Source organism: Nyctereutes procyonoides, unplaced genomic scaffold, assembly GCF_905146905.1.
Source record: "Nyctereutes procyonoides isolate TBG_1078 unplaced genomic scaffold, NYPRO_anot_genome, whole genome shotgun sequence".
Classification (NCBI taxonomy): Eukaryota; Metazoa; Chordata; class Mammalia; order Carnivora; family Canidae; genus Nyctereutes; species Nyctereutes procyonoides.
In genome coordinates this window covers 15,903,032-15,930,243 of record NW_026575125.1, presented here as the reverse complement: position 1 = coordinate 15,930,243, position 27,212 = coordinate 15,903,032, and the positions used below count along the sequence as shown (strand labels likewise).

The following is a 27,212-nucleotide window of genomic DNA, read 5'->3' as shown; positions in this document are numbered from 1 at the left end:
AGACTGCCATGTAGATTGAACATCCAACTTGGCAGGAGGTTTCTTTTGCTTTTTCCAAGACACACCAGCTTTATTTCAAATTCCATTCTCTAGTAATGGAATCAAGGTATCAGTGTATAACATAATTATTTAATTGTAATATGCCTTTATTATTTTAGGAGAATAGATATGTCTTTGGCTGAGCTTCAGAATAAACAAACTATGGTATATGAATCAGAACAGGTAAGTGAATACAATTTTTGCTGAAAGATTCTCATTGTTGGCATATTGGTGGAAAAGGGAACCGGTAATGGAGAGTAAAAAAGGGATTTAAAGTGGGTGTGAAAGAAGGATTGTGACCCAGGAATCTGAAATTTACAAAGCTCTCCAGATTATTCTAGTTACTGGCCAGGTTGCAGAGAGAACGCTGACAAAAGACAAAAATATTCCCTAAGAGAGACAATCCCTAAGGGTAACAGCTTTGTAAAATTGACCTACAGTTATAGTGTTAATACTCATTCTAAAACTTCACACTGTAAAGCTTGTGGAAAGTATGTTTGATACCTACATTTTTCCCCAAGCAGTCATGTGGAATATTTTTTTAGATTGCACATGGAATGAATGCAGAGGAACTAAGTTTAGTTTGATATTGCCCTTCTTGTACTGTAGAATGTATGAAAAATTCTGTGGAATATGAACTAGCAAAATAATGAAAATAATACTGAATTTTTGTATTGCCATGCATTGTATTCCCACTCAACACTTCCTCAACTCATACATTCCCCCCACCTCCCCTCATTTCTTTGCTAATTAGAAAAACTCTCTGGACTGGGGCACGGGGAAGAAAACTGGCTCTTGGTTTAGAAGTATATCAAGTTCTCAAAGAACTGCTAATTTATTCATTGAGAGTAAAGTGTTTTTGTAGAGGAAGAATTTTAATACATTTCTGATAGAATATGTAAATAATTTTTTTCACTTGTAAATAGTTAAAATTTTTATTAAACTTACAGAGAGGTAGTTTGGTTTATTGAATAGATGCTATTTTCAGAAAATTTCCACTCCACTCATCAAAATTCTATAACCAACTCATAGGAAAATTGAAAAATCACCTCTAATTCAACCACTTAACACAAAATATCATTTGATCATCTTTTATCACAGTCTTACATCTGGCATTTTAACATAGCCACTACCATACTATATTAGTTTCAGATGCTTTTTGCTTTTTACTTAATAATATTGCTTTTATGTAAAATCTCTAAGCTCCTCATGATTTTTTATGACTGAGGCTTTTCAAATTTTAATTAACTTTTCTCAGTAATTTTTTTTCATGTTGACTTCCACATAGCCTATGTTAACCATAATTTAAATGTTAGTGTATTATTAGACTTAAATTTCCCATGAAATCATCCTTCCCTCTCCTAAAAATTTATTTTCCATTTACATTGCTTTCATTTTTTGATAGTTTTAAATATAGCACTTTGAACATATTTGGGTAGATAGCCTTTTCGTAGGGATAGTGTCCGAGAAGTGGGATTCCTGGTTCATTGTTATGAACTTTTCTGTCTGTGCATTGTCGATTGTGTCTCAAGATATTTTAATCGATTTACACTACCATTAACAGGGTGAATACAAGGTAACTTATTTAGGACTTTTACTTAAGGTTCTTATTAGATATGGTCTTTGTGCAACTAACAGTAATGTGAATGGTTTGTCTTCTGTCAAAATTCCTCAGACTCTGGTCAAAATAATAGATCCAAATGATCTACGACATGACATTGAAAGAAGGAGAAAAGAACGGTTACAGAATGAAGATGAGCACATTTTTCACATAGCTAGTGCTGCAGAGAGGTAATCAGTAGATGAAAAACATCCTATTATCAGGGAGTTTTTGGTTTTAGCATATTTTTCAATTTTTGTGTGTGATGATTTTCATTTTAGTGTAGGGATTTAATCCTTCAAATTCATTTTATATGTTTAAGTGAAATCTTTTAAAATGTTTCAAAGTTATTCAGTGATCATCATATGCTGTTTGATTGAAACAACAAAAATTAAGGGGTAGGTGAGTATTTGAGGTCTTTGTAATTTTAGAAAAGAGTATAACAGCTTTTTGAATATTTGCAGGTGCCAGGACCTGCAAGTTTATGGACTGTTTGATTCAACCTCACTGAAACTGACACATTCTGCCCTTTAGATTCTGGTGCTCTTTGAATATTACAAAATTTCCTGAGATTAATACAGTTCTCTTTTGGAACTTTTCATGGATGTCTGTCCATGAAGCAGAGGTAGGGGTAGTAGAAAATGTGGAGGAGACAGGAGTTGGAATCCCACCTCTGCCATTTTATAAGCTGTTTGCTCATGGGCAAACTGGCTTAGTTTCTAGAGCCTTTTCCTCTATAAAATGAGATGAACTAATTTACGATGTAGACAGCTTAGACATATTAAATGAGCTGGCACATGCCAAGTACTTATGCCATGCATGGCAAATTGATTATCAGTAGATCCTTGTTTTTCTTTCCCAATTCTGTACTTCTTTTAGGGGCTCTGAGTATTTTAGATTGGCCCCAGTTTATCACTAGTTTTAAAAACTATGTGGGATTCATGGCAACTCTGGGGCCCCATATAATTATGAGGTATAATGGAATAAGACAACATTTATACTTCACCCAAGGATCTTCAGGCTATTTAGATCTCTCAGAAAGTAGGAATATATGAACAGGAAGGGCCAGTGTTAATTCTCTTTCCGTATCCCTTAGTATCAAATTACTAAGATAACTGACTAGCCTTTTAAGTCAAGTCTGTGGCTAACTAGGTCTTAGTCAAAATACATGGAGCTTGTTTAAAACTGGACTTGATGCTGACAGCAAGTTTGGAACTCATTAAAAGATAGCTATTTGTTGAGGCATATAAAACAACTGAAAGTGGTTAGAATCTCATCCTTTGGTGGGTGAAAGTCTCTAGTTTCCCAATATGACACAGCATGACTGCTCTTTAGCGACATAAGCTCTCTCTCATGCTTTTCTTAACTCAGCAAGTGTAAGAAACTCAGTGTGCCAAGAAAGAGGATTTTTAAACCAGATTTAAAATAATCAGCACTTTATAAAAACCATGTAATATGTAATGCTTTAGAATATATCTTCACCCTTTGAGATGAAAAAGTGCTTGAGCCCTGGAGTTGCACCTGAGTTCAACATCCAGCTCTGTAGACACCTAGCTACGTGACTGATCTTAGGCAAGTTATTTAATTTTCATTTCCTCATACATCAAATACAGATGAGAATTATACTTAGCTCTCGGTGGTGGTGAAGATTAACTAAAGTGACAGGTGTGAGGTACAGAGTAGCTGGTCAGCATTAAGTATTATTAATATTTGCTTTGAGGATGGTGTGTAGTGTGCAAAGATAGCATTCTGTACAGTGTCTTTTGCTAGGTGTGTTGAACTGTTTTATTTGTATTGGATAGCTGGTGTGGCATAGCAGAGCCATGTGGATTTTTTGTCTTTTAGCCATGTGGATTTTTTAAATTGAAATATTACTGACCGTAAAATTCATCCTTTGAAAGTGAACAATTTAGTAGTTTCTAGAATATTCACAAAGTTGTGCAGTTGTCACCACTGTCTAATTCCAGAGCATTTTCACTACTCCACAAAGAATCCCTGTAACCATTAGTTGTCATTCCCTCTTTCTCCATTCCCTCAGCCTCTGGCAACCACTAACCTACTTTCCATCTCTGTGGATTTTCCTATTCTGGACATTTCATATAAATGCAGTCATGCAGTATCAGGCCTTTTGTGGCTGACTTCTTTCATTTAGCATATGATTCTCAACATTACTCCATGTTGTAGTGTGAATATTTGTTTTATGGCTGAATAATATTCCATTGTATGGATAACCATATTTTGTTTATCCCCTCACCAGTTGGTGGATATTTGGGTTCTTTACACTTTTTGACTATGGTTAATTATGGTGCTGTGAACATTCATGTGAAAGTTTTTGTGTAGACATATGTTTTCTTTTCTCTTGTGTATATACATAGGGTTGGAATTGCTGGGTCCTATGATAATTCGGTGTTAAACTTCTTGATGAACTACCAGACAGTTTTCCACAATGGCTGCCTCATTTTGTATTCCCATTAGCAGCGTATGAAGGTGCCAGTTTCTTCATATCGTCACAAGCACTTGCTATTGCACATCTTTAAAAAAAGATTTAGAAAAAAATTATTTAGAATCTTTATATTTATCCTAATTTGATTTCCTTCTTAAAATAAGAAATAAACTGTTGATTTTATCCTTTTGTCTTAGAAATTCAGTCTATGAAATTGACCTCATTACTATTTTTGCATAAACCTTTTTAGTCAAGTGTTTAGATTTCTGTAGAAATTCAGAAGAAATGAAATATGAAATCATAAATCACAGGATATTGCAGTTTCCCACCTGTGTGATCTTTTCCCCCTCAAACAGTTATATGCAAGTTATTTGTGTATGTTTGCCCACCATTGTATCCCCACTGCCTTGAGCTCAATTGAATGAATGTTGACTGAATGAATGAAGACTTTGCAAAGGAGTATATAGGACGGAGGATACCTACATTGTAATATATTTAAGCCTTCTTTTAAGCCTGATTACCTTTTATTCCCTAATACATAAGGTAATCTTTCCTGAGCAAGCCTAATGCTAGGACATTCTCAAAAACTCTGTTCTCTCTTTTTTCCTCACTTCTGACCAATATCTTATCCTAATGTCTCTATGTCTTTTCCTGACCCACTCTTTCTCCCTCTTGTAACCACCATTACTAAGTTCCATACAGTGTTACTAAGTGTTGTGCTATATAGGCATGATGTAGTGGAGATGTAGTGGAGCATAAAGAAGCTTCAAAATAGAATCAGTAGACTTTGAGAGGACATCAGATTGCAGAGACTTTCCTTTTAGCTACACAGGGTATAGAAAATATACAGTGAAAAGGCATACACAAGGTCCTTATCCTCATCAAGCTTACAGTTTAATGGTAGGAGAAAATAAATAAATACATGTCAGTGAGTGATAGGTGAAAATAAGGCACAAGAGGAAGTCTATTAGGACAGAATAATATGTGTGGTGTGTTTTTATTTAGATAGTTATAGAATGCATTTAGAATTTTTTTTTAATTGAGCAGAGATGTGAATTAAGTGAGGGAATTCACCATAGGTTTTTTTTGGGGGGATAATATTTTTTAAGAGCAGGAACAGCAAAGGCAAAGACCCTCAGGCAGGATCATGCTAACTCTTATTTAAGAACTAGAAAGCAGACCAGTAAGGTTATGACACAGTGGGAAATGAAGAGAGTAAGTAGGTAAGGCCAGATTGTTGAAGAGCCTTGGAGGACATGATGACTTTGTATTTTACTCTGAGTGAGATTAGGAAACATTTGGGGTTCTAACCCAAGAAGAAATATAATCTCATTTAAATTTTAAAAGATTCACCTTGGTTGCTGGGTAGAGAATGGATTTTAAGAGCAAGAGAAAAATCATTTCTTTCTCATCTAGAAAAAGATTACAGTCAGGAAGTCAGAGCATGGTAGGTAGGGTCAACCTATCAGGAAACTAGCCTCCTCAGATCTTGTTCCTCAGATATCCTCTCCACGTGGTATCTTCCTTATGGTCCAGGATGGGTGTTTGTGCCCTACCCATCATGTCCATAGTCTAGTCTTGTCTTTAAAGACTATGGAATTGATACATGCAGCTTCAGCAGCATTGGTCAAAATTTAGTCTCATGGCCATACTTAGCTGCAGAGATGCTGGAAAATAGTTTCTTTAATTTGGACACTCATTTGCCTGGTCACAAATCAAATATCAAAGGGTTTAAATTTTTTATTTTTTAAAAAAATTTTTTTGGGGGGTTACATTTTTTATTGTGGCAAAATATACATATAATAAATTTACATTTTCACCATTTTTAAATGTACAATGCATTGGCATAAAGTACATTAACAGTGTTGTGCAACCATCCACATTATCCACTTCCAGAATTTTTTCATCTTCCCAAATAGAAACTCTATACCATGTAAAGAGTAACTCTGTATCCTCTTTACTCCCAGCCCCTGATAACCTCTGTCCTTTCTGTCTCTGTGAATTTGCCTGTTCTAGGTAATTTATATATATATATATATATATATATATATATATATATATATATATATATAAAGTAGAATCATATAATAATTGTCCTTTTGTGTCTGGCTTATTTCACTTAGAATAATATTTTCATCCATGTTGTATCATATGTCAGAATTCCATTTTTTTAAAGATTTAGTTATTTATTTATTTATGATAGACAGAGAGAGAGAGAGAGAGAGAGAGAGAGAGAGAGAGAGGCAGAGACACAGGAGGAAGTAGAAGCAGGCTCCATGCCAGGAGCCCGACGTGGGACTCGATCCCGGGACTCCAGGATCGTGCCCCGGGCCAAAGGCAGGCGCCAAACCACTGAGCCACCCAGGCATCCCCCAGAATTCCATTTTTTAAAAAAAGTCACTCCTTCATAAGGCTGAATAATATTCCATTGTATATACTACATTTATTTGTCCATTTTTCTGTTGATGGACATTCAGTTTCCGGCTTTTACCTATTGTATATAATGCTCTTAAAACGTTGGTGGCATCATCTTTTTGATTATAGCCATCCTAGTGGGCATAAAATGTTATCTCATTGTGGTTTTGATTTGCATTTCCATAATGGCTAATGATGTTGAACATCTTTTCATGTGCCTTTTGTGTGTCTTCTTTGGAGAAATGCCTATTCAAATCCTTTGCCCATATTTTAAATTGGATTATTATATTTTTTGAGATGTAAAGAATTCTTTATATATTGGACATTACTCCATTATCAGATATATGCTTTGCAAAGAGGATTTTTAAAAGTCCATTGTTTTATTTATAAAAGTAATAGTATATGCTAATGGCAAACATTTGGAAGTATACAATAAAGTATAAAAATATAAGGCATTCTTAATTTCATGAATCAGAGATGACCATTGTTAATCATTAATACATTTCCTGTCATTTGTTTTTTCTGGGCATATATGTAGTATATTTTATTTTTTTTAAAATTTTTTATTTATTTATGATAGTCACACACACAGAGAGAGAAAGGCAGAGACACAGGCAGAGGGAGAAGCAGGCTCCATGCACCGGGAGCCCGATGTGGGATTCGATCCCAGGTCTCCAGGATCGCGCCCTGGGCCAAAGGCAGGCGCCAAACCGCTGCGCCACCCAGGGATCCCCTGTAGTATATTTTAAATAATTAAAATTATCCTTGGGGCACCGGCTGGCTCAGTCAGTAGAGCACATGACTCTTGGTCTCAGGGTTGTGTTCCAGCCCCACGTTGGGTATAGAGGTTACTTAAAAAATTATTTAAATTTTTTTAAAGTAGATTCCATGCCCAATGTGGGGCTCAAGCTCATGACCCCGAGATCAACAGTCAGTTGCTCTACCAGCTGAGCCAGCCAGGCACCCCCCCCCAAAAAAAAGCCTTAGAATAAGTTATCCTCCAAATACAGCTTTGCACCCTACTCTTTTGACTTACTATCATATCATGAGCATTTTGACAGAACATGAGAGTTTTTAACATTTCATAATACTCTGAGTAGCTATTCCATGTCAGGTTTTGGGATCAAAGCTGGGACCACAAAATGAACCACCTACAGTGCCTCCTATAAAGGGATCACAACTTGCTGGGTAAAACAGGCAGGTGCACCAATAATGAACACGAGTGATATGTGTGAAGACCCCCCCAAGTGCTTATTTGCTTGTAGCAGGGGTATCTAGTCTACCTCAGAGGGCTCTGGAAAAGTCTTCCTGGAACAGTGCAGATGGAGCTAAATCTTGAAGTTGATCTAAGTGGAAGGAAACCACAACAGAAGGGATTGCTTATACAAACTCATGGAAACAGGAGAGATTTTGTATGTTGGGAACTGCATGTGACTAAATGTTTCCAATGCCCAGTGTGCATGTTGGGGAGATTGGAACAAAGTGACAGGTGAGACAGGAAGAGCCTTGTAGGTCATGATGAGGAGTGTGGATTTTATCCTGATGTCAGTGGGGGACCCATGGAAGGGATTGAGGCAGGGCTGAGGTAGTGAGCAGTTTGTTCACCACAGAGCAGGAAGGATCTGAGGAACACTGTGGGGAGATATGGGGATGTGGCAGGGAGAGGACTGCTCGAGGGCTATGAAAATGAGGCCCCACCGTCAGAAGAGAAGCCCAAGGAAGGACCTTCCCTCCCAAGTCCGGCTGCCTGAGAAGAGGCCATAGTGGCCTCTAGACATTGTGATGACGGGAGAGGGGAGCTGTCCTTTGTTCCTGTGGCCCAGAAGCAGCAGAGGTCTCAGCTCTGCCAGTGAGGGGACCTGAGCCAGTCACACTCATTGTGTCTGGTGCTTTCCTTAATAGGAGTCTGTCAGCAAGGGGAATCCAGTGCTGCCAAAGTCTCAAGAGCAGTAATTATTTTCCCTCAGAAAACACACATTCTACATATGGTTTCGGGGGTTACAACCCCCAGGAAAACTGTCCTGGAACCCCAGATTAAGAGCCCTGGTCCAAAGAATACTGTTTCCCCCTATTGCTAACTTTCAACTTAGCTAAATAATGTTTGTTGAAAAATAAGGGTTTTAGCCTTGATAACTATCATTTCATTTGTAATTTTAGTAGTGGCAGATCTTTTGAGGTTTGTTGCTGTTATTGTTGATGTTGTTGTTTTTACTATTGTGCTGCTTTAATTGTCTCTGAAGGGGGCAATTTGACTTCTCTTATTTGTTGGGTAAGGTAAACTAATAAAATATTCTTATTTTCTTGCTTTCATTTTATTAGGGATGATCAGCATTCCAGCTTTTCGCGGTTGAAGAATACTAATGTTGATGAATTCCAAAAACCTACAGGTTTTATAAAATCAAATTTTAGAAAATTTATTCAGAAACCTCCCATGGTAAGATTAGAGTTCCAAATTTTTCATTTTTGTACACTCCATTCTCTTCACACATACAGAGATCACCAGTATTTTTCTAACGGCTCATTAAGTACATGTTATGCTTCTGCTATTCAGTGTTAATATTCTGTTGAGTCTTATACTTACTATGATAGAGAAAATAGTAATCTCTGATTTAGTAGGATTTTATTTCATTTATTGTAGTACTAACTTTTTAAAGATTTTTTTAAAAGATTTTATTTATTCATGAGAGACACAGAGAGAGAGAAAGAGAGAGAGAGAGAGGCAGAGACATAGGTAGAGAGAGAAGCAGGCTCCTTGCAGGGAGCCCGATGCGGGACTCGATCCTGGGTCTCCAGGATCACGCCCTGGGCTGAAGGCGGCGCTAAACCACTGAGCCACCGGGGCTGCCCCATTAAGATTTTTTTTTCTTAAGATTTTTTTGGGAACAACTTTATTAAAACGTAATTTACATACCATGAAATTTTCACCCATTTTAGGTATACCATTTAATGATTTTTTTATAAGTCTACCAAGATACATAACCATCCTCATAATCCAGTTTTATAACATTTTCATGACTCCCAGTGATAGCCCTCATGTTTTTAGTTATTCCTTGTTTCCCAACCCTAGCTAACCACTAATATCCTTTGTCTCTCTAAAAGTCGGCCATTTCATGGAAATGGAAAAGCAGTTGGCTTTTGAAATAAGAACAAGCAAATGACAGAAAGTTGGAAGCCAGAGTCTGTTTGTAATTTGATTTTGGAAGTGATGTTCTATCACTTGTATCATACACTGCTTAGAAAAAGCAAGTCTCTAGGTCTAGCTCACACTCAAGGGAAGGGGATGACATAAGGACCTGGATACTAGAAGGTGGGGCTGGGCAGCCTGGGTGGCTCAGCGGCTTAGCGCTGCCTTCAGCCCAGGGTGTGATCCTGGAGACCCAGGATCGGAGTCCCACGTCGGGTTCCCTGCATGGAGCCTGCTTCTCCCTCTGCCTGTGTCTCTGCCTCTCTGCCTGCCTCTCTCTCTCTCATGAATAAATAAATAAAATCTTTTAAAAAATTAAAATTTAAAAAAAATTAAAATTAAAAAAATAGAAGGTGGGCCTCACTGGGAGCCTGGTCAGAAGCTGTCCGGTACCGTCCTCCCGCTGAGCCCTAGTGATTCACATCACTTCACTTGCAGAATACACCCCTCCTTACCGTGGTCCCCCAAAGTCTCTTCTCATTACATATATCTTTGTGCACTTACTCAAATTTATAGACTTAGTATAAATTCAAGATGACTGCTATGAAAAGGTTTTATAGCATACTGCTCAGGGCACATGCTGCTTCTATAACAGCTGGCTCCAAGACAAACACTGAATACAATTTTCACATTTTGTCTTTTTTTGTAAAAGTGAAAACCCTCTTTGGATTACCTTCAGTTAATGTAAACTGGTACTAATGTAGATCTTTCATAAACTACATTTGGCATAGTGTGAACTATATTTACCTTCAGTAAACTGGTACTATGCCTTTTTTTTAACTTGGGGAGAGAGATAAAGGTGTGATAAAAGAAGATTTGTGAGAAAGTACACCAAATAGAATAGCAAATGGAATGAATAGGTTATAAGACTTGATTTTGGAAAAAAGAAACTTCAGGATGGGCCCCATCTTTTCTGTTCCCATTAAAGGATTCTGGTTCTTTGTAGTTGCAGTCTTAATACTCTGACTTTTGATACTTATCATGGCAGGAGCATCACCTCAAATCAGTTAGCTGAGTCAGCAAAACCTGCCTCCTGCAGTGTTGAGAATTTTCTTCTTAGACAATGGGAACCCTTTAGCAACTCCACATAATAATGGGTTTGGTTCTCTTCTGGATGCCTGAATAAATACTAAATGTATAGTCCATTTTCTAAAAGTCATGCATTGTGTTATACAGTAGTATTTTCTTATACTTCTCACATTCATGAATTAAAGTAGCCCCTCATAAACTAGTATGGGTTCCATGGAGGAAGACATATGTATGTTCCTACAGCTAAAATACATGCTACATGTTTTGTGTTCTTAATCCTACACATTTAAAATGTGCGTTTTTAATTTTTTAATTTTTAATTTTTTTATTGAAGTGTAGTTGACAAACTGTATTACATTAGTTTCAGGTATATAACACAGTGTTCAATGAATCTTTGTGTTATGTTCATCACAAGTGTAGCTGCTGTCTGTCACCACACAACATTATTACAATACCATTTACAATATTCTGTATGCTGTACCTTTCCTCTCTGTGACTTATTCATTCCACAACTGGAAGCCTATATCTCACACTTCTTTCACCCATTTTGCCCATCTCCTCACCTCTTCTCCTTTAGCAACTATCAGTTTGTTCTCTATCTATGGGTCTTTTTCTGCTGTTTATTCATTCTTTTTGTTTTTCATATTCCACACGTAAGTGAAATCATACAGTGTTTGCCTTTCTCTGACTTATTTCATTTATCATGATACCCTCTAGGTCCATCCATGTTGTCACAAATGGCAAGATCCCATTCTTTTTTTATGGCCAGGTAATATTCTACTGTATATATGTATCATATTTCTTTAACCATTCATCTATTGATGGATGCTTAGGTTCCTCCCATATCATGGCTACTGTAAATAATGCTGCTATAAGCTGGAGTGCATATATCTTTTTAAATTAGCATTTTCATTTTCTTTGGGTAAATGCCCAGTAGTAGAATTGCTAGATTGTGTGGTAATTCTATTTTTAATTTTTTGAGGGATCTCCATACTGTTTTACAGGGGCTGCACCAATTTACATTCCCACTAAGAGTGCACGAGGATTCCTTTTTCTCCACATCTTTGTCGCTTATTTCTCCACGCTTATTTCTTGGGTCTTTTATTCTAGCCATTTTGACAGGTGTGAGGTGGTATCTCATTGTGGTGTTGATTTGCATTTCCCCGATGATGAATGATATTGAGCATCTTTTCATGTGTCTGTTGGCCATCTGTACATCTTTGGAAAAATGTCCATCTAAGTCCTCTGCCCAAAACTTGTATTTTTAAAATGGTAAGAGGAACTTTAAAAAATAAACTTTAGGGATGTCTGGGTGGCTCAGCAGTTGAGCATCTGCCTTTGGCTCAGGGTGTGATCCTGGATTCCCAGGATCGAGTTCCACTTCGGGCTCCCTACATGGAGCCTTCTTCTCCCTCTGCCTGTGTCTCTGCCTCTCTTTCTCTGTGTCTCTCATGAATAAATAAATAAAAAATCTTTTAAAGGGGATCCCTGGGTGGCTCAGCATTTTAGCGCCTGACTTCAGCCCAGGGCGTGATGCTGGAGTCCCGGGATCGAGTCCTACATCGGGCTCCCTGGATGGAGCCTGCTTCTCCCTCTGCCTGTGTCTCTGCCTCTCTCTCTCTCTCTCTCTCTCTATCATGAGTAAATAAATAAAATCTAAAAAAAGAAATCTTTTAAAAAATAAACTATAAAGTATATTAACCCATACCAATACTTTTTTCATGCAGAATTATACTACGCAGAGAAAAGATGACACTACTCACAAACCTTTTGGAGTTGAGGGAAGATGTCAAAACACAACAGGCTTTAGCGGACGTTTTAAGGTACTGGGTGTTATTTTCCATCTAATTCTAGCTTTGGGTTTATGCTTTGAACATAATGTTCTAAGTGTTAGTAAGTTAAAAGTTGCTTTTGTGATATTTCAAATAGTAGCCATAAACTAATATTTCTGGACATAAATTTGTAGTTAACTGTAATCAGTTTAATGACAACCCCTTTCCTCAGGACTTGAGTTTCAAATATTTTTTTAACCAATAGAACCCTTTTTCAAAGATTATATGGAAAACACAAATATATAAAACAAATGCACATGGGGTGGCTCTAGGTGAGGAGGCAGACAAGGTCCTCGACCTTCCCTTTAAGCCTACCCCTTTACCTCTAAGATGTAAATGCATAGCTTTGCAGAGCTAAGATGTAAATGCAGAGCTTCCAGTGTCTGCAGACTGAAAAATCCTGCACATAGATGTATAGCCCTCAGAGGCCTTCTGCATCATCTGAGAAAGATTCTGGTCTAGTAAACTTTGTTAAAGCCTGTTTCATCACATTCTAATTATTTGTACAGCTATGTCTGATGTAAGTGATTAGTTATTCAGAACACCTCATCCCACAGACATATGGAATAAGAATTACAGTGTGTGAAGTACTATATTTCTCTCTCCTTGTTCTCAAAAGTTGACATACTTTTTGGAGTGTCTGGGTGGCTCAGTCAGTTAAGCATCTGACTTTGGCTCAGGTCATGATTGAGGGGTCCTGGGATGAAGCCCCACATTGGGCTCTGTGCTCAGCAGGGAGCTCCTCCCTCTGTCTCTTCCTCTGCCCCTACCTCCAACTTGTGTGCACGCTCTCTCTCAAATAAATAAAATCTTTTTTTTTTAAAAGACGTTGACATATGTTTTAAATCCATTTTGACTGAAGTTCCTTCTTATGATAGGTACTTTATTAATATATTTTTTAAAGATTTTATTTATTTGAGAGAGAGAGAGAGAGCAAGAGAAAGAACATGAGCAGGAGGGTGGGGGCTGAGGGAGAAGGAGAAGCAGGCTCCCCCACAGAGCAGGGAGCCCAATGCAGGGCTCGATTCCAGGACCCTGGGATCACAGCCTGAGCCAAAGGCGGACATTTAACTGACTGAGCCACCCAGGTACCCCACTTTATTAATATTTTTAACTCTACAGTATCTCTCCTTTCCCTTGAAAGAAAGGAAAATAATCTAGGGTTTTTTTGTGAAAGCAGCAGGCAGGCTAGATAGTTAGCTCATTAGGAGGAAGTTAATATGAGCATAAATGTAGTATAAACTATCCCCAAAGTACAGACTAGGAGGTAGTTAAGTGGTCTTCTATTAATACCTGGCTTGTTGAGAGGCCTAATTTCTAGATGTCAAAATTGTTTTTCATTTGTCACAACACAATTTGAAGGCATTGTGTAGATAACGTTTTTTTTTAAAGATTTTATTTATTCATGAGAGACACAGAGAGGCAGAGACATAGGCAGAGGGAGAAGCAGGCTCCCTACAGGGAGCCCAATAGGAGACTCGATCCCAGAACTCCAGGATCATGCCCTGAGCTGAAGGCAGACGCTCAACCACTGAGCCACCCAGGCTGCCCAGAAATACATGATTCTTAATAATAAAATCAGGGAAGAAATAATCCTTTCTAAGAAAAGGAGCTGTTTCATTAAAATTTGCTTTGTGGGCAGCCCGGGTGGCTCAACGGTTTAGCACGTGCCTTCAGCTTCAGGGCAGATCCTGGAGACTCGGGATCGAGTCCCACGTCGGGCTCCCTGAGTGGAGCCTGCTCCTCCCTCTGCCTGTGTCTCTGCCTCTTCCTCTCTCTCTCTCTCTGTCTCTCAAGAATAAATAAATAAAATCTTTAAAATAAATAAATAAAATTTGCTTTGTAATGGACTAATTCAAAGCAAGATAGTAATCACTTTATTAGATATGTAAAATGATCAGTATAAATTTCAAAATTAGCTCTTGATATGTCAAGTTTGCATGGATAGTTTTAATAGAACTATAGTGTCTCATTATAATTCTGTTTTACCTGAATTTTTTGTGGCCTTAAAAATGTAACTGGAAAATATGCCTGGCATAAATGCTTTTTTAAATAAAATAATGTGCTTCATTATACATGACATACTCATTTGTTAAATAATTGTGGAAAGAGGAATATACTTCGTTTTTTTTTTAAAGATTTTGTCTATTTATTTGAGAGAGAGAGAGAGTGTGTGACACATGAGCAGGGGGAAGAGGGAGAGGGAGAAGCAGACTCTCTGCTGAGCAGGGAGCCTGACATGGGGCTCAATGCCAGGACCCTGAGATCATGACCTGAGCTGAAGGCAGACGCTCAACTTCACTTCATCTAATAATCACTCCATTATAACCTACCATTTGTACATTTCCCACATGGGAATCAAACAAATATTCATTGTCTTTTTATGTCTATTATAATACTAGGCAGTGTGTGGGCCATGAAATGGTCTTTTTCAATGTAAACTCTTGAAAATATTTGCTGTAATGGTATTTTTATAGTAAAGAAAGATTGGCTTGAAGATACTGACAGGAATAGAGTTTTGGAGGGGCACCTGGGTAGTTCAGTCTGTTAAGCATCTGCTGTTGGCTCAGGTCATGGTCTCAGGGTCCTGGGATGGAGCCCCATGTTATGGGGCTCTGTGCTCAGCAGGGAGTCTGCTTGTGTCCCTCTCCTTCTGCCCCTCCCTCCACTTGTGCTCTCTCTCTCTCTCAAAAAAATAAAAAAAATCTTTTTAAAAAATTGCTTTTATGTAATTTTTAAAAAAATCATTATATGAAATAAACTACAAGGCTCCTTTGAAGAAAACATACTTTATAAGCATCATTAACCTCTTTCCTTTTAATTTATGTAGTGCCTAGAATCAAGGGTGGCTCCGAGTACCAGACATTTTTCCATTTCTTATACTAATAGATTTGGAAGCTGTAGTTTTTACATTTCATTTTTTTTTCTTTACAGACCAACTTTAGAGGTGGCAGATTCCAGCCCCATTATAAATCAGGCCTAGTACAGAAGAGTTTATACATTCAGGCTAAATATCAGCGTTTACGATTTGCTGGCCCAAGGGGATTTATCACTAATAAATTCAGACAAAAATTACTGAGGAAAAAAAAGGTTAGTTGCATTATGATCATTTAAAAATGTAGAGTGACTTTTGAACTCCTAAATTATCTACGTTTAATAGATCAGGTGTTTTTTTAATATAATTTTGACGTAGGTTACAATCTAGATCTCATAGATGTTCTTATTGCATGATATTTGAAGAAAAAGTTCAAAGAGTGATGGTAATAGAGTTGTGAATGTTAAAATGCTTTTTGCTGTTATGCCTCAAATACTGTGAATATGTCAGCTATTTGAACTTTTTACTTTGGAATGTCTGTTATATGTGCTCGCTTTGGCAGCACATATACTAAAATTGGAATGTCTGTTGTATGATTCATCTTTGAAATGGAAATTCAGGTAAAGACTCTTAACTGATATATTTAGCCCTATACAATGTGAATTATCTAAGTACCAAAAAATATTGAACTGACTGTATAAAAAGGGCACACAATTACAAAATATACTAACTTTTCTTTTCCCCCATTCATGTGTTTTTTATTGTGATTAAAATACATATAACATAAAATTTTCCATTTTATCCATTTTTAAGTATACAATTCAGTGGTAGTAATTACATTCATAATGCTTTGCAACCATCACCACATGTGCTAACTCTTAATAAAAAGTTTCTTGATAATTTGAATTTTGTTCTCTTTTAGTTGTGGATTGATTTTATTTAAATTTGTCATATTGGTATTTGAAAATGCAGCATAAATATGATATAAAATTACATTCTACACATTACATTTTAAATGAGAACAGTAGCATTACATCAGTTAAGTGAGGCATATTTGCCAATTTTCGGACTTATTTTTGTTAATTTGGGGCTATATTTTCTCTGAGAAATATGTGTGTATCCATTGTTGCTCTCAAATGGTCCAACTGTGGTTTTCTTAATTTTCTAACCATAAATGTTTCCTTGAATATTCATATTTGTGAAGCCCTTACACTGAGTTTGCTTAGTGATTTTAGTAAAACTTATTTTTCAAAAGATGGACTAGTAGAATGAAATTGACAACTGTTTTTTTAAGTTTTAGAGGTAACGGTATCTTCTGTAACTTCTCTTACCCTGCCCCCTACCCCCCAATTTTAACTGAAGACTTGAGGTGAAGTTTTTAATTTCACCATGTATGTTACTCTTGATGTTATTGATGTTATGAAAGCCATGTCTTCTTTGTAAATATAAATGAACTGGACACGTTTTCCCCTCTTGTCCACCTCCCTGCTGTCAGATTGAGTTGCTGCTTTCCTTCCTGTCTCATGTGGCAAGTTTCCCTGCAGCAGATCTCGGTATATGTCCCCAGTCACAGTTTAGCAGCCTGGCTGTTTGCAGGGAGGCAAGCCATTGATTTCTACTCAAGGCGGAAGGCTGAGGCAAGCCTTATTATCAGTTGCAAGGTTGGATTTCAGGTACTTGTGTTTCTCTTCTGTGGCTCTGTGTTACCTTCCTTTGACTCCATTTTTACCTCCAGTTTTTAGATAACTGGGGGTTCCTGAGTGCTTGACTGCCTCAGCCTGCAGTTTCTATATGCTTATGGAACTTGTACCATTTAGTCATTCTTTTCTCAGACTTACCATGCCCATTTCTTACTGACCACCCAGTTCTTCCCGACCACTTGACCACTAGCCTCACTTAATAGCAAATAGAAACCAGACATCAAGCCTTCATCCTAGGATATAAGAAGTATGTCCTAGAAGGGCACCTGGGTGGCTCAGTTAGTTAAGTGGCCAACTCTTGATTTTGGCTCAGGTCATGATCTCAGGGTCTTGAGCTTAAACATCCACCCCCCCACACTCCCCAGCACCTGTCAGGCTCCATGCTCAATATGGAGTCTGCCTGAGATTCTTTCTCTCCCTCCCCTTGGCTTGTGCTCTCGCGGTCTCTCTCTCTCTCTCTCTCTCTCTCTCTCTCTCTCTCTCTCTCTCTCTCAAATAAATAAAATCTCTAAAAAAAAAAAGTGTGACCTAGAGGGAGCCACAAGCTGCTATGAGTCTTCAGCTTAGGGCATTGGCTTTTGTATCATCATTCAAAATGTAGCCATTACAGTTAAGGTCCAGTGCAGCTCATAGCCTGCCCTCCTTTTGCCTTTCGCTACCATCTTGAGTGCTTTAGAAGTATACCCAACACACTGCACTTTTTAACAAACGGTGTCTTCTACATTTTTTCTTAGGCCTACCCTTCTGGATGCTACTTCATATGTCTTTGTATTGTAACTACATTGACAGGGGCCTTTCCATTCTGGCTACTGTCAGTGCCTACAAGCAAAGCATAAGTAGGCTTCTTATACATTTGTGTTTGAACAAGGCCCAGCTCTACAAGTATGACATGAAATTAGGTACATACCCTGGTATTAGCTCCCTACTTAACAGCTGAGCTCCACACACCTCAACCTTTAGAGAAAGAAATGAGGCATTGCAGTTCTTTATTTCTGCCAACATCTGAGGTAAGGTACTTAAGGCTTACCTGGCCTTTGGACTGTCCCAGTAGTATTGTGCTACTCTGAAACCCCATTCCATTGTATAAACTGATGACTTAGATCTATTACTTCATCTCACCTCATCCTTTATGCCCTAAAGAAAAGAGAGCAGGCTTGGAGCCTTTGGTTTTTTCTAGTGTTGCTTACTTCCTCTTTCCCTTAGATTAGGGACACTTGTGCTCATATTGACTTACTGAATATGAGGTACCATTTATATCACTTTTCATCTCAAGCTTCTATATTGGAGGGAACTTGGAAGGTCCTGTCCTGGAGAGAAGCCATAGTCTGGGCAGTATCTCTGCACTGCTTTGACTTTTTGCCCTAGTAGGGAGTTCATTCTTTTTATTGTTATTAGATCACCACCTAGATTAATTAAAGATACATGACCAATTAATCTAGGTGTCCTGAACCTGCTTGAGCTTGAAATTAGATATGAACCTACACATTCATACATGTCTCATAGTCCAGGAAAGCTTAGATTGATCTTGTCTGGACTGCTCACTCCCCAACCATGTTGAAATGACTGGCTGATCATTTATGGCTTGAAAGTCTTGTGATGCTCATCTGTAGTATGATCTGGATACTGTGCCATCAAACATGTGCTTCCTCTCTCCGACACCAAACGGTCTCAGAGAGGAGTGGGGGAAATCCTAGATATGCTCCTAATAGGTCTTCTTGTCCCACTTAACAAGAGTGGTTTTGGCTCCCCAGGTGCCTACAAAGTATCAAGATTCCCAAGAAGTATTAAGTACAGAACTGAAATTCTTCCTCCTAATTTATCCGGTGCTTCTCATTATTAATGCCTTTCTGACATCCAGATTCCCTTTTACTGTGTCACGTTTCTCTTGAATTCTGTGCTTGGGCTAGAAGATGAGGAGGTGGAAGGAATGTCTGTTACCACCTGGAATAAGGCTAGTCTTTTATTCACATTCACAAGTGATCCCCTTAAATATCCTCTGCTCATTACAAAATTTTCAGAAACTCTTGAGGGTCTGAATATGCACCACAGTAGGACAAAGAATGCAGTAGAAATTCATGAAGCCACCTCTGAGAACATTGCCTCAAAAAAAAATCATAGCAGTTGTGTGTTCAGTCAGGGAGACCTAGAGTTCCTTAGCGTCATAGATTTTCTAGCGGTTTGCAGGGTACCTGTCAGTGAGGTGCCTACCAGAGCCCTTCCCATGGATACAAAGGGGAAAAAGGAGAGAGCGCAATGACACTGCAAGAAGGAAGTTAAAGACTGGGATCTATGGCCATTGGGATTGATAAAACCCTTGAAAGTTCTAGAGTATAAAGATAGAATGGGAAGCAAGATCAGGTGACTCAACAGGAATCTGTTACACACCTGCTATGTCCCTGGAGCTGAAGTGTGCCAGGGTGGTATCATCACCTTCAGACAGTTGTGACTTCTGGAGCTTCCAGTTTAATTATCTATCTCTCTGTCTTCTTTGTCTTGTTTGGTGGTTTCTCTCCTTCCATGAAGCCTTTAAAAAATACAAGCGTTCTCTAGCATTATATTCTTTCTTCTCTTTATTTCTTCTACTTGCCTTGATTGCCCTCACGTCTTCCCAAGGTTCTAGCCATTACCTCTGGTGATGTCTTTAGCTCTATTCTCCAGAGCTCCACATTTCTAGCTGCCTCCAAGATACCCTCATACCCTGAAGGCACATCAAATTCAGCATGTCCAAAATCAGACTTTCATTGGTACAAACTATAGCATGTGTGACCCTTAAAAACACGATGCTGAGTGACAGGAGTCAGTCAAAAAAGACCACATATTGTATAATTCCATCTATACAAGATACTCAGAATAAATGAAGCCATAGAGACAGAAAGTAGATTTGCAGTAGCCAGAGACTGGGGGGTTAGGGGAGAATAGGGGTGTGTGTGCCTGCTAACAAGTATGGGGATTCTTTGTGGCTAGGAAAATACTCTAAAACTAATTGTAGTGTCTGATGGTTGCACACCTCTGTGAATATACTAAAAAACTATTGAATTGTGTGCTTTAAATGGGTGACCTGTATGGTGTGTGAATTAGATCTCATTAACACTGTTAAAAATAAAATCAAACCCACTCTTCTCCCCAGGCCACTGGTTTCTCCTTGCAGCTAGCCAGCCAGCTAGAAAATTTTCCTACTAATCTTCCTAGTTCTCCTTCCAACTTTAGCCAGTGCAAGTCTTTCTCTCACTCACCCATTACTTCATTCATCTCATTCCTTTTTTTTTTTTATTCTTTATTTATTTATGATAGTCACAGAGAGAGAGAGAGAGAGAGAGAGGCAGAGACACAGGCAGAGGGAGAAGCAGGCTCCATGCACCGGGAGCCCGATGTGGGATTCGATCCCGGGTCTCCAGGATCGCGCCCTGGGCCAAAGGCAGGCACTAAACCGCTGCGCCACCCAGGGATCCCATCTCATTCCTTTTAATGGCTGTATATTATTCCATTCTATGTTTAACATACCCTGAAATTTTGAAAAATTATGCATACTTGCATACTTTTAGGTCAGTTTCTAGTAGTTTTTTGTCGTAAGTTTAAATTGTCTTAAGGGGTATAATTTCTGGCATATAAAAACTGAGAGTCTTAACTAAAACTGTTACATTATTCTTTGGAAGCTCTTCAGTGGAACCTGCACACCACAGAAATTTGATGATAACACCATTCATTTTCTAAAATATGCAAACAACCTCTTTTAATGTATTTTGTGTCATTCCCTTGTCTTTGCCTTGAATTTGGATATTATTCTATTTACCTCATAGATTTTTATCTATGTCAATATATGTCAAAGTTGACATATATTGTAATAGATTCTGTGACTCTTAGGTGTTAAATATTTCCTCTGCATTGAGTTAACATTATAGTTGATCAAAGTACCATAAATATATTACAGGTTTTGTTAAGTATTGACTAGACAAAAGTCGTATTGGAAGTGAATTATTTATTCTTTTCAATTAGTTCATGTAGTCACATACAAATGTTACTTACTGCTAATAAAATAATATCGTGTTCTAAGTATCCATTCTATTTTTTCTTTTTATAAATGTAAGTCCTGAGAAACTTTGTCTGTATAACCATGTAAATGAAAATGAAAGGACTTTTTTTGTAGCAATGCTACTTGGTTCTTTGGACTCACTCTGAATTATAGGCCAAAAAATCACTTAGTGATCTGTCATCAAAAACTATTTTGAATGTTCTTTTACTGACAGCTTGATTTTGTCCTTCAATTTTATTAAACAAAAGCAAAGAATCAGAAGCCATGTGGCTTGCAGAAGTATGCTATTTATTACTAGCTGCTAGGGTGGACTCATTTTCGTGACACCATCACCAATATCTCCAACTGTCCTGTTTGGGGGATCTTTAGGTAATGCAAAGTAGTAAAATTCAGAATGAGAAGGTGTATCTTTCTCATATGAAATGGGAGATGAGGCACCAGCCCTAACCAGTTGTGCAGACAGGTTAATTTTGGAAAGTGAACACTGGGAATTTGAAGATCTAGCTATTACTTCTTTCCAAACTTTCTGTCCCCACATGCTCCTTGGAAAGTCTTCATATGTTCCTAATGGTAGGCATACCCCAGTTTGATAATTGCCAACTTACTTAACCAAGCCTCTGTTGATGACTTTGGAATAGCTTACAGGTTTCCTTTATTTTTGGTAGCAGCACTGGGAACACTGACATTTTGGTACCTTGTCATAGTCTTCTTTTTATTCTTTATACTCTGACCGGAAGTACATGAAAGGACCTGTTTACCTATACCCTCACCAGTACTCTATGTTATTATTCTTTATTATTGTCAATCTAATAGCAGAAAATACTTCTCATTTAACTTTCTTTGGTTATTAATGATGTGAGCATATTTTTATGTGTCTGTGAGCCAATTGCATGCCTTCCCTCAATTTCCTTATTTCTGTGCTTTGCCAGCATTTCTTTTGAGGGATAGTACTTTTTCTTATTTATTTGTGAGAGCTCCTGATTTACTGAAGGTGTTAACCTATCATACATTTTGCTGGTATTTATTTTATGTTGGTCTGTTGTTTGTGGTAGCTTTTACAACACAAAACTTGTAAATGTTCAAGTGTCTATTTGAGTTGGTCCAGTAAAGGCTTAGAGATTTCATATCATACTTATCCTTATAAAAATTCCTTATAGTGTTTCCTTTAAGTGGTTTTATGGTTAAATTTTAAAATACATATTCATTCCCTCTAGAATTTATTTTTATAATACAGTGTGAGTTGGAATCAAATTTTTTTCCCAATGGATCATCAGTATTTTTAAACACCATTTATTTATTTATTTATTTACCATTTATTGAATAATATGTCCTTTCCCCACTGATTGAAAATGCCACCTTTAGTGTGCACTACATTCTTCTGTATTCCTCATCTGCCTTTGGAATCTTTGAAGCCTCAAATTTGTTTCCTTGCCTGCTGTGATTGCTTATTCTGTCCATTCACTACTAGCACAGTTATTGTCCCAAAACACAGATTGAATCATGTCACTCTTACACAAACCCCTTCCAAGGAGTCTGTTACTTAGAAGAGACTGGACTTTTTTGCCAGTTCCAGCCCTCATAAGCTGCCTTTCTAAGCACAATTCTTCATTCTTCAGGACCCTCTGCTTTTTTGGAGCAGAACATACATTTTCATGTATTTGTATCTTTGTTCCTGCTATTCTCTTACCTGGAAATAGCCTTCTGATTCTCATCGTTTTCTTATTAAACCTTTCCTTTTAAGACCCACTATAAAGCCTTACCAAAGCTCTTGTTTATTTGGTCTCTGACTGTTGCTGTTTACCTTCCTGTTTCCCCAAATAGATGATCAGCTCCTTGAAGATAGAGGGTACCTCATTAGTCTTCTTTTTTTTATTAGTCTTCCTATCTTCTCCTTTTTGCCTTTTATATAGTCTGTTTTCAGAAAATGCCTGTTGAATAGAATCAAATCTAACCATATATACACACATGCTCTCACACATCTATTTATAGCTCTAAAAAGTTGGTGAATGGTAGCCACTGTGTCAGCGTCCCCAAGACTAGTCCCAGGTTTGGTGATTTGCTAGAACTCAAAGGACTCAGCATATGGTGGTACTCACAGCTGTGATGTGGTACAGTAGAAAGCTGCACAGAACATCAGCAGAGGGAATTGGCACACAGGTGAAGTCCCAGTGCCAGAGGATACCGGGTGCAAGTTTCCAAGAGTCCCTCTCCTAGTGGAGTCACACAGGATGTGCTTAATTCCCCCAGCAATGAGCTGTGATAACATATGTGACATGTTCCCAACCAAGAAAGCTCATTAGAGACTCAATGGCCAGGGTTAATCGAGGGCTGGTCACATGAGCTCCCCCTGCCAGTTACATACCCGAATTCCAGACTCTCAGAAGGAAAGCAGGTGTTCAGCATAGACCATATTGTTTGCATAGTTTAGACGCTCATCAGTGGTGGGGATCCTCCCCAAATCTAAGTTCCTGGCTGATAGCCAAGGTCCAACCTCGGAAGTAGGCCTTTCAAAGGATAGCAGTCAGGTATGCTATATTAACTCATCGCATAACCCTAGTTTTGAAGAGCTTAATTTCACAGATGGCAAATGTCTAAAGAGAGGAGGAAAAATCAATATGTTAGGAATGGCCAGGGAAAGCATGCTCAGTACCTTGATGTTTATTCTCCTCTTACAGAGGAGGTAAACTGAGTCATGGAGAATAGCAGAGCATAGAAGGGACTACAGCCAAAGATCCATATTTGGTGGCAGAGCATAGAGAGTAGGGTAAAGATAGCAGTGTGCAGGTTATTGAAGGCCTCACAAACGAGGTAAGGTATCGAAGATACAAGGTATGAGGTAGAACAGCTTGCTAGACTGAAGAGAAAGTATTACGGAGGATGATTTCTTGGTGAGTGGTGGGTACGCAGGGTTCTGGGGAGGAGACGAGGTGCAAGAAGACCCACAAGGGAGCATTGGCAGTGATACCAGGTGCCCACTTAAGAAAACCTAGACCAGCCTGGTGCTCATATACCAAGATCAGCATCCTGTTTAAAGTAGGTTTCCAAATAATTGGAAGAATGGAGGGATCGAGCTGAGAGATGGTGTGGAAGAAGCTATGTCAAGGGTGAATGTGATCCAGAATAATTTTACATTTGTAAAATCAAGATATTTTGGTTGAAAAACTTTAAAGAATTATTATAGTCAGAGTTTCCTTTTAAAGTTGTGAATAGGCAACAGATATTTTATTTGGTGGACAAAATATATGGTTTTGTATTATGTGACCAGTGAAGAAATGGGACACAATGAAGTCTACCTCTATTTAAAGGAATGATGTTGACTGTGTGTGTGTGTGTGTGTTTGTATATATATATGTATATATATATGTATTTTGCACATTTCATAATTAACTAAAATAGAATAAGAATTATCTATCAGCACTGCTTTTGTTTGGAATTAAATGTTTCCATACTAATGTAATGACAAAAAATAAATCAACTTTTAAATTTCTTTCAGTTTTAATAATGTAAGATCCTATTAAAAGGTAAGGATATATGTATTAATAAATATCTTTAATGTCCCAGAAAAACATGCCATTTACCATTTTGCTCTTTGATTAGTTGCATGGTATTCTGTCCAGTTTGTGGTTGGTAATTTAATATTTCGCATAGCATCACAGTATAGGATCCACATTCATTACCCTCTTTAATCACAGTTTTATTGTTGTGAATTCCTTTTCCTTTGTTTACGGAAGACTTACATCTTTTTATGTTGTAGGTAACTATCCGAAAGCAAGAAAGCTCCCCCCCCCCAGACTCCCAATAGCTTTCTCTGCTATCACCCAAGCTAGAAGAGTCCATGTCAATTTAAAATTAAAGATGCCATATGATGTCAAAGATAAAATTCCAGTTTGAGATTGTGTGTATCACATCAGGCTCCGTGTTGAGTTTTAAGAGTCTTGAATTTTTTTTTATTTTTTATTTATTTATGATAGTCACACAGAGAGAGAGAGAGGCAGAGACATAGGCAGAGGGAGAAGCAGGCTCCATGCACCGGGAGCCCGACGTGGGATTCGATCCCGGGTCTCCAGGATCGCACCCTGGGCCAAAGGCAGGCGCTAAACCGCTGCGCCACCCAGGGTTCCCTTGAATTTTTTTTTTTTTTTATGATCCAGTGAAACTCCCCCAAATAGCAAAATGCCTTTTCATCAACTTACTAATAACCAGCGTAGAGTGTCTTATTATTTTCTTTGTCCTACTGACTTAACCATTTAATATCTGCTTTGATGTGTTCTGTTGTTACTTTGCATCTTTGGGGTTCCACATACCTTTGTGGGGGTCTTGGCTGCGAGTAGTACTACATGAATTAAAATAGCTTAAAATTGCAATGTTAAGAGAACTCTAGCTCAGATGTTATAACTGACTCTTCTTTTGAAGTCTGTATTTCTTTTGTTTTCTCTCAATAGGAATATGCAAACATTGCCACAACAATCTAATCTGGAATTATTACAAATGGAAACGACACTACAGGATGATATTTGGGAGCACCTCTTTTTGTCAGGAGTTAGAATTGGCACTAAAGCACTAATACTGTAACTTTCTTGATAAAATAACTTTATTTTTCTGTAGTGGAATGCTGCAACTTTTTTACACTTAATTGCTTTTAAATTACAGTATTCAATTTAAAAGTTGTATTAACTGCAGTTTCTTTTGCAAAAAGTTTCAAAAGGGCATTATTTGTTGATGCATTTTTTTCTGAGCATGGTTTCATAGAGAATTTAACTGAGTTATATCTAGATGTTTATATGTTGAAAGTTTTGCTTACGTAATAAAAACAAAAACAAAAATATCTGAATTGTATAGTGTCTGTACATGAAAGAACTTGAAACAGTGGCCTTATGATAAGTAGCAAATTTTATATCAGATTTTCCTTTTTTCTGATGACAGTTTGGCTTATAACTTGAAATTTTCTTAAGTTTCTTAAGATCAAGGCCTATATAATTTATACATTTCATATTATAAGAAGGCACGAGAAAAGGTGCTTCAAAATTTCCATCAGGTAGTTATAAATGCACTGAATTTTTACCAATTGGTTCATTCTGTTTTTTCCACCACTGTTTGCTCTTTCCAATTTCAAAATGCTATTGTGGAAAATATGTAAAGATTTTGTAATTTATATTCCATCTTACTTTCCCTCAGGGCAAGCTTGTGCATATCATATTTTTAAAGGCTTTTTAAAAATCTTACAGATAAAATCTCATATTTGGAAATTGTACTTTACTACTACAGCATTATACATTTTGCAAGCACCTGTTATAAAGTGTTTATTTTAAGTTCAATTGTATTGAGTATCTACTAGCATAAGATAAAATTGATGGGATTTTAAATGATATTTTAGGTCCTGATACCTTATTATCTTTATGTTTTCTTTGTTCTGCATAATAGTATGTATACATTCCCAATTAAAATTTTGTGAAATGTTTATTTGTAATAAAATAAAATACTGTGCTCCTTCTGCTTGAAGAAGTTACTTGCCAGTTTGTGAGAACATTATTTTAATTTCATATGAGAATTACAGCGCTGAGTAGGACCTGTTGATATTTAAAATCGTTTTTTACTTACAAAGACAGAACTTTTAAAGCCAAAATCTGGTAAGAATTTGATTTCTCATGCCTGGATTATGAAAAATCTTACTACAAACATTTAATTTTTTTTTATCTTTGTAAGATAGGGCCGCCTTTCCTTATAGTGGGTCAGTAATAAGTGAGGGGAAGAGTACTTACATTAGAATTGGCTAATAAATTTAGGCAGATGGCCTGTCTTACTGCTGTGTACCATCTCCCTAGGTCAGGTTTTCCAAACATATTTAACATTCCACTTATGGTAAGAAAAGACATGTGTGCAGCAGTATGACAATTTATATTGTGTGAGGTACTCATAACATCTGTCTTAAATTTTAAAAGAATCCCATTTATTCTCATATTCTGGGGGACACTTATGAGCCTTGAACATTTAACCATTTGGTTAACACATTTATTGCACAGATTCTGTGCTAAAATTACAGCAGTGAACAAGAAGACAAGACACATGGAGCCTGCTTTTATGGTCCAAATAGTCCGATAGGGAAACTGGATGTTGAACATGGAAAT

The 27,212-nt window shown here is 37.5% G+C and overlaps 1 protein-coding gene across 6 annotated transcripts in view; it reads left to right on the top strand.

The window, feature by feature from the left end:
* BCLAF3 (BCLAF1 and THRAP3 family member 3) overlaps window positions 1-26,574 on the top strand; it is a 61,348-nt gene extending 34,774 nt beyond the window's left edge. For 4 of the 6 annotated variants that reach the window (XM_055338278.1, XM_055338277.1, XM_055338280.1 and 1 more), the window contains 6 exons: window positions 159-222; window positions 1,715-1,830; window positions 8,817-8,931; window positions 12,438-12,533; window positions 15,477-15,632; window positions 25,530-26,574. In XM_055338278.1, coding sequence (XP_055194253.1) covers window positions 159-222; window positions 1,715-1,830; window positions 8,817-8,931; window positions 12,438-12,533; window positions 15,477-15,632; window positions 25,530-25,559 — 577 coding nt within the window. In that variant the 3' untranslated portion in view covers window positions 25,560-26,574. Of the gene's footprint in view, window positions 1-158; window positions 223-1,714; window positions 1,831-8,816; window positions 8,932-12,437; window positions 12,534-15,476; window positions 15,633-24,580; window positions 24,609-25,529 lie in introns of all 6 variants that reach the window. The other 2 variants (XM_055338279.1, XM_055338281.1) reach the window with 2 other exon arrangements.
* Window positions 26,575-27,212: the final 638 nt, after the last annotated feature.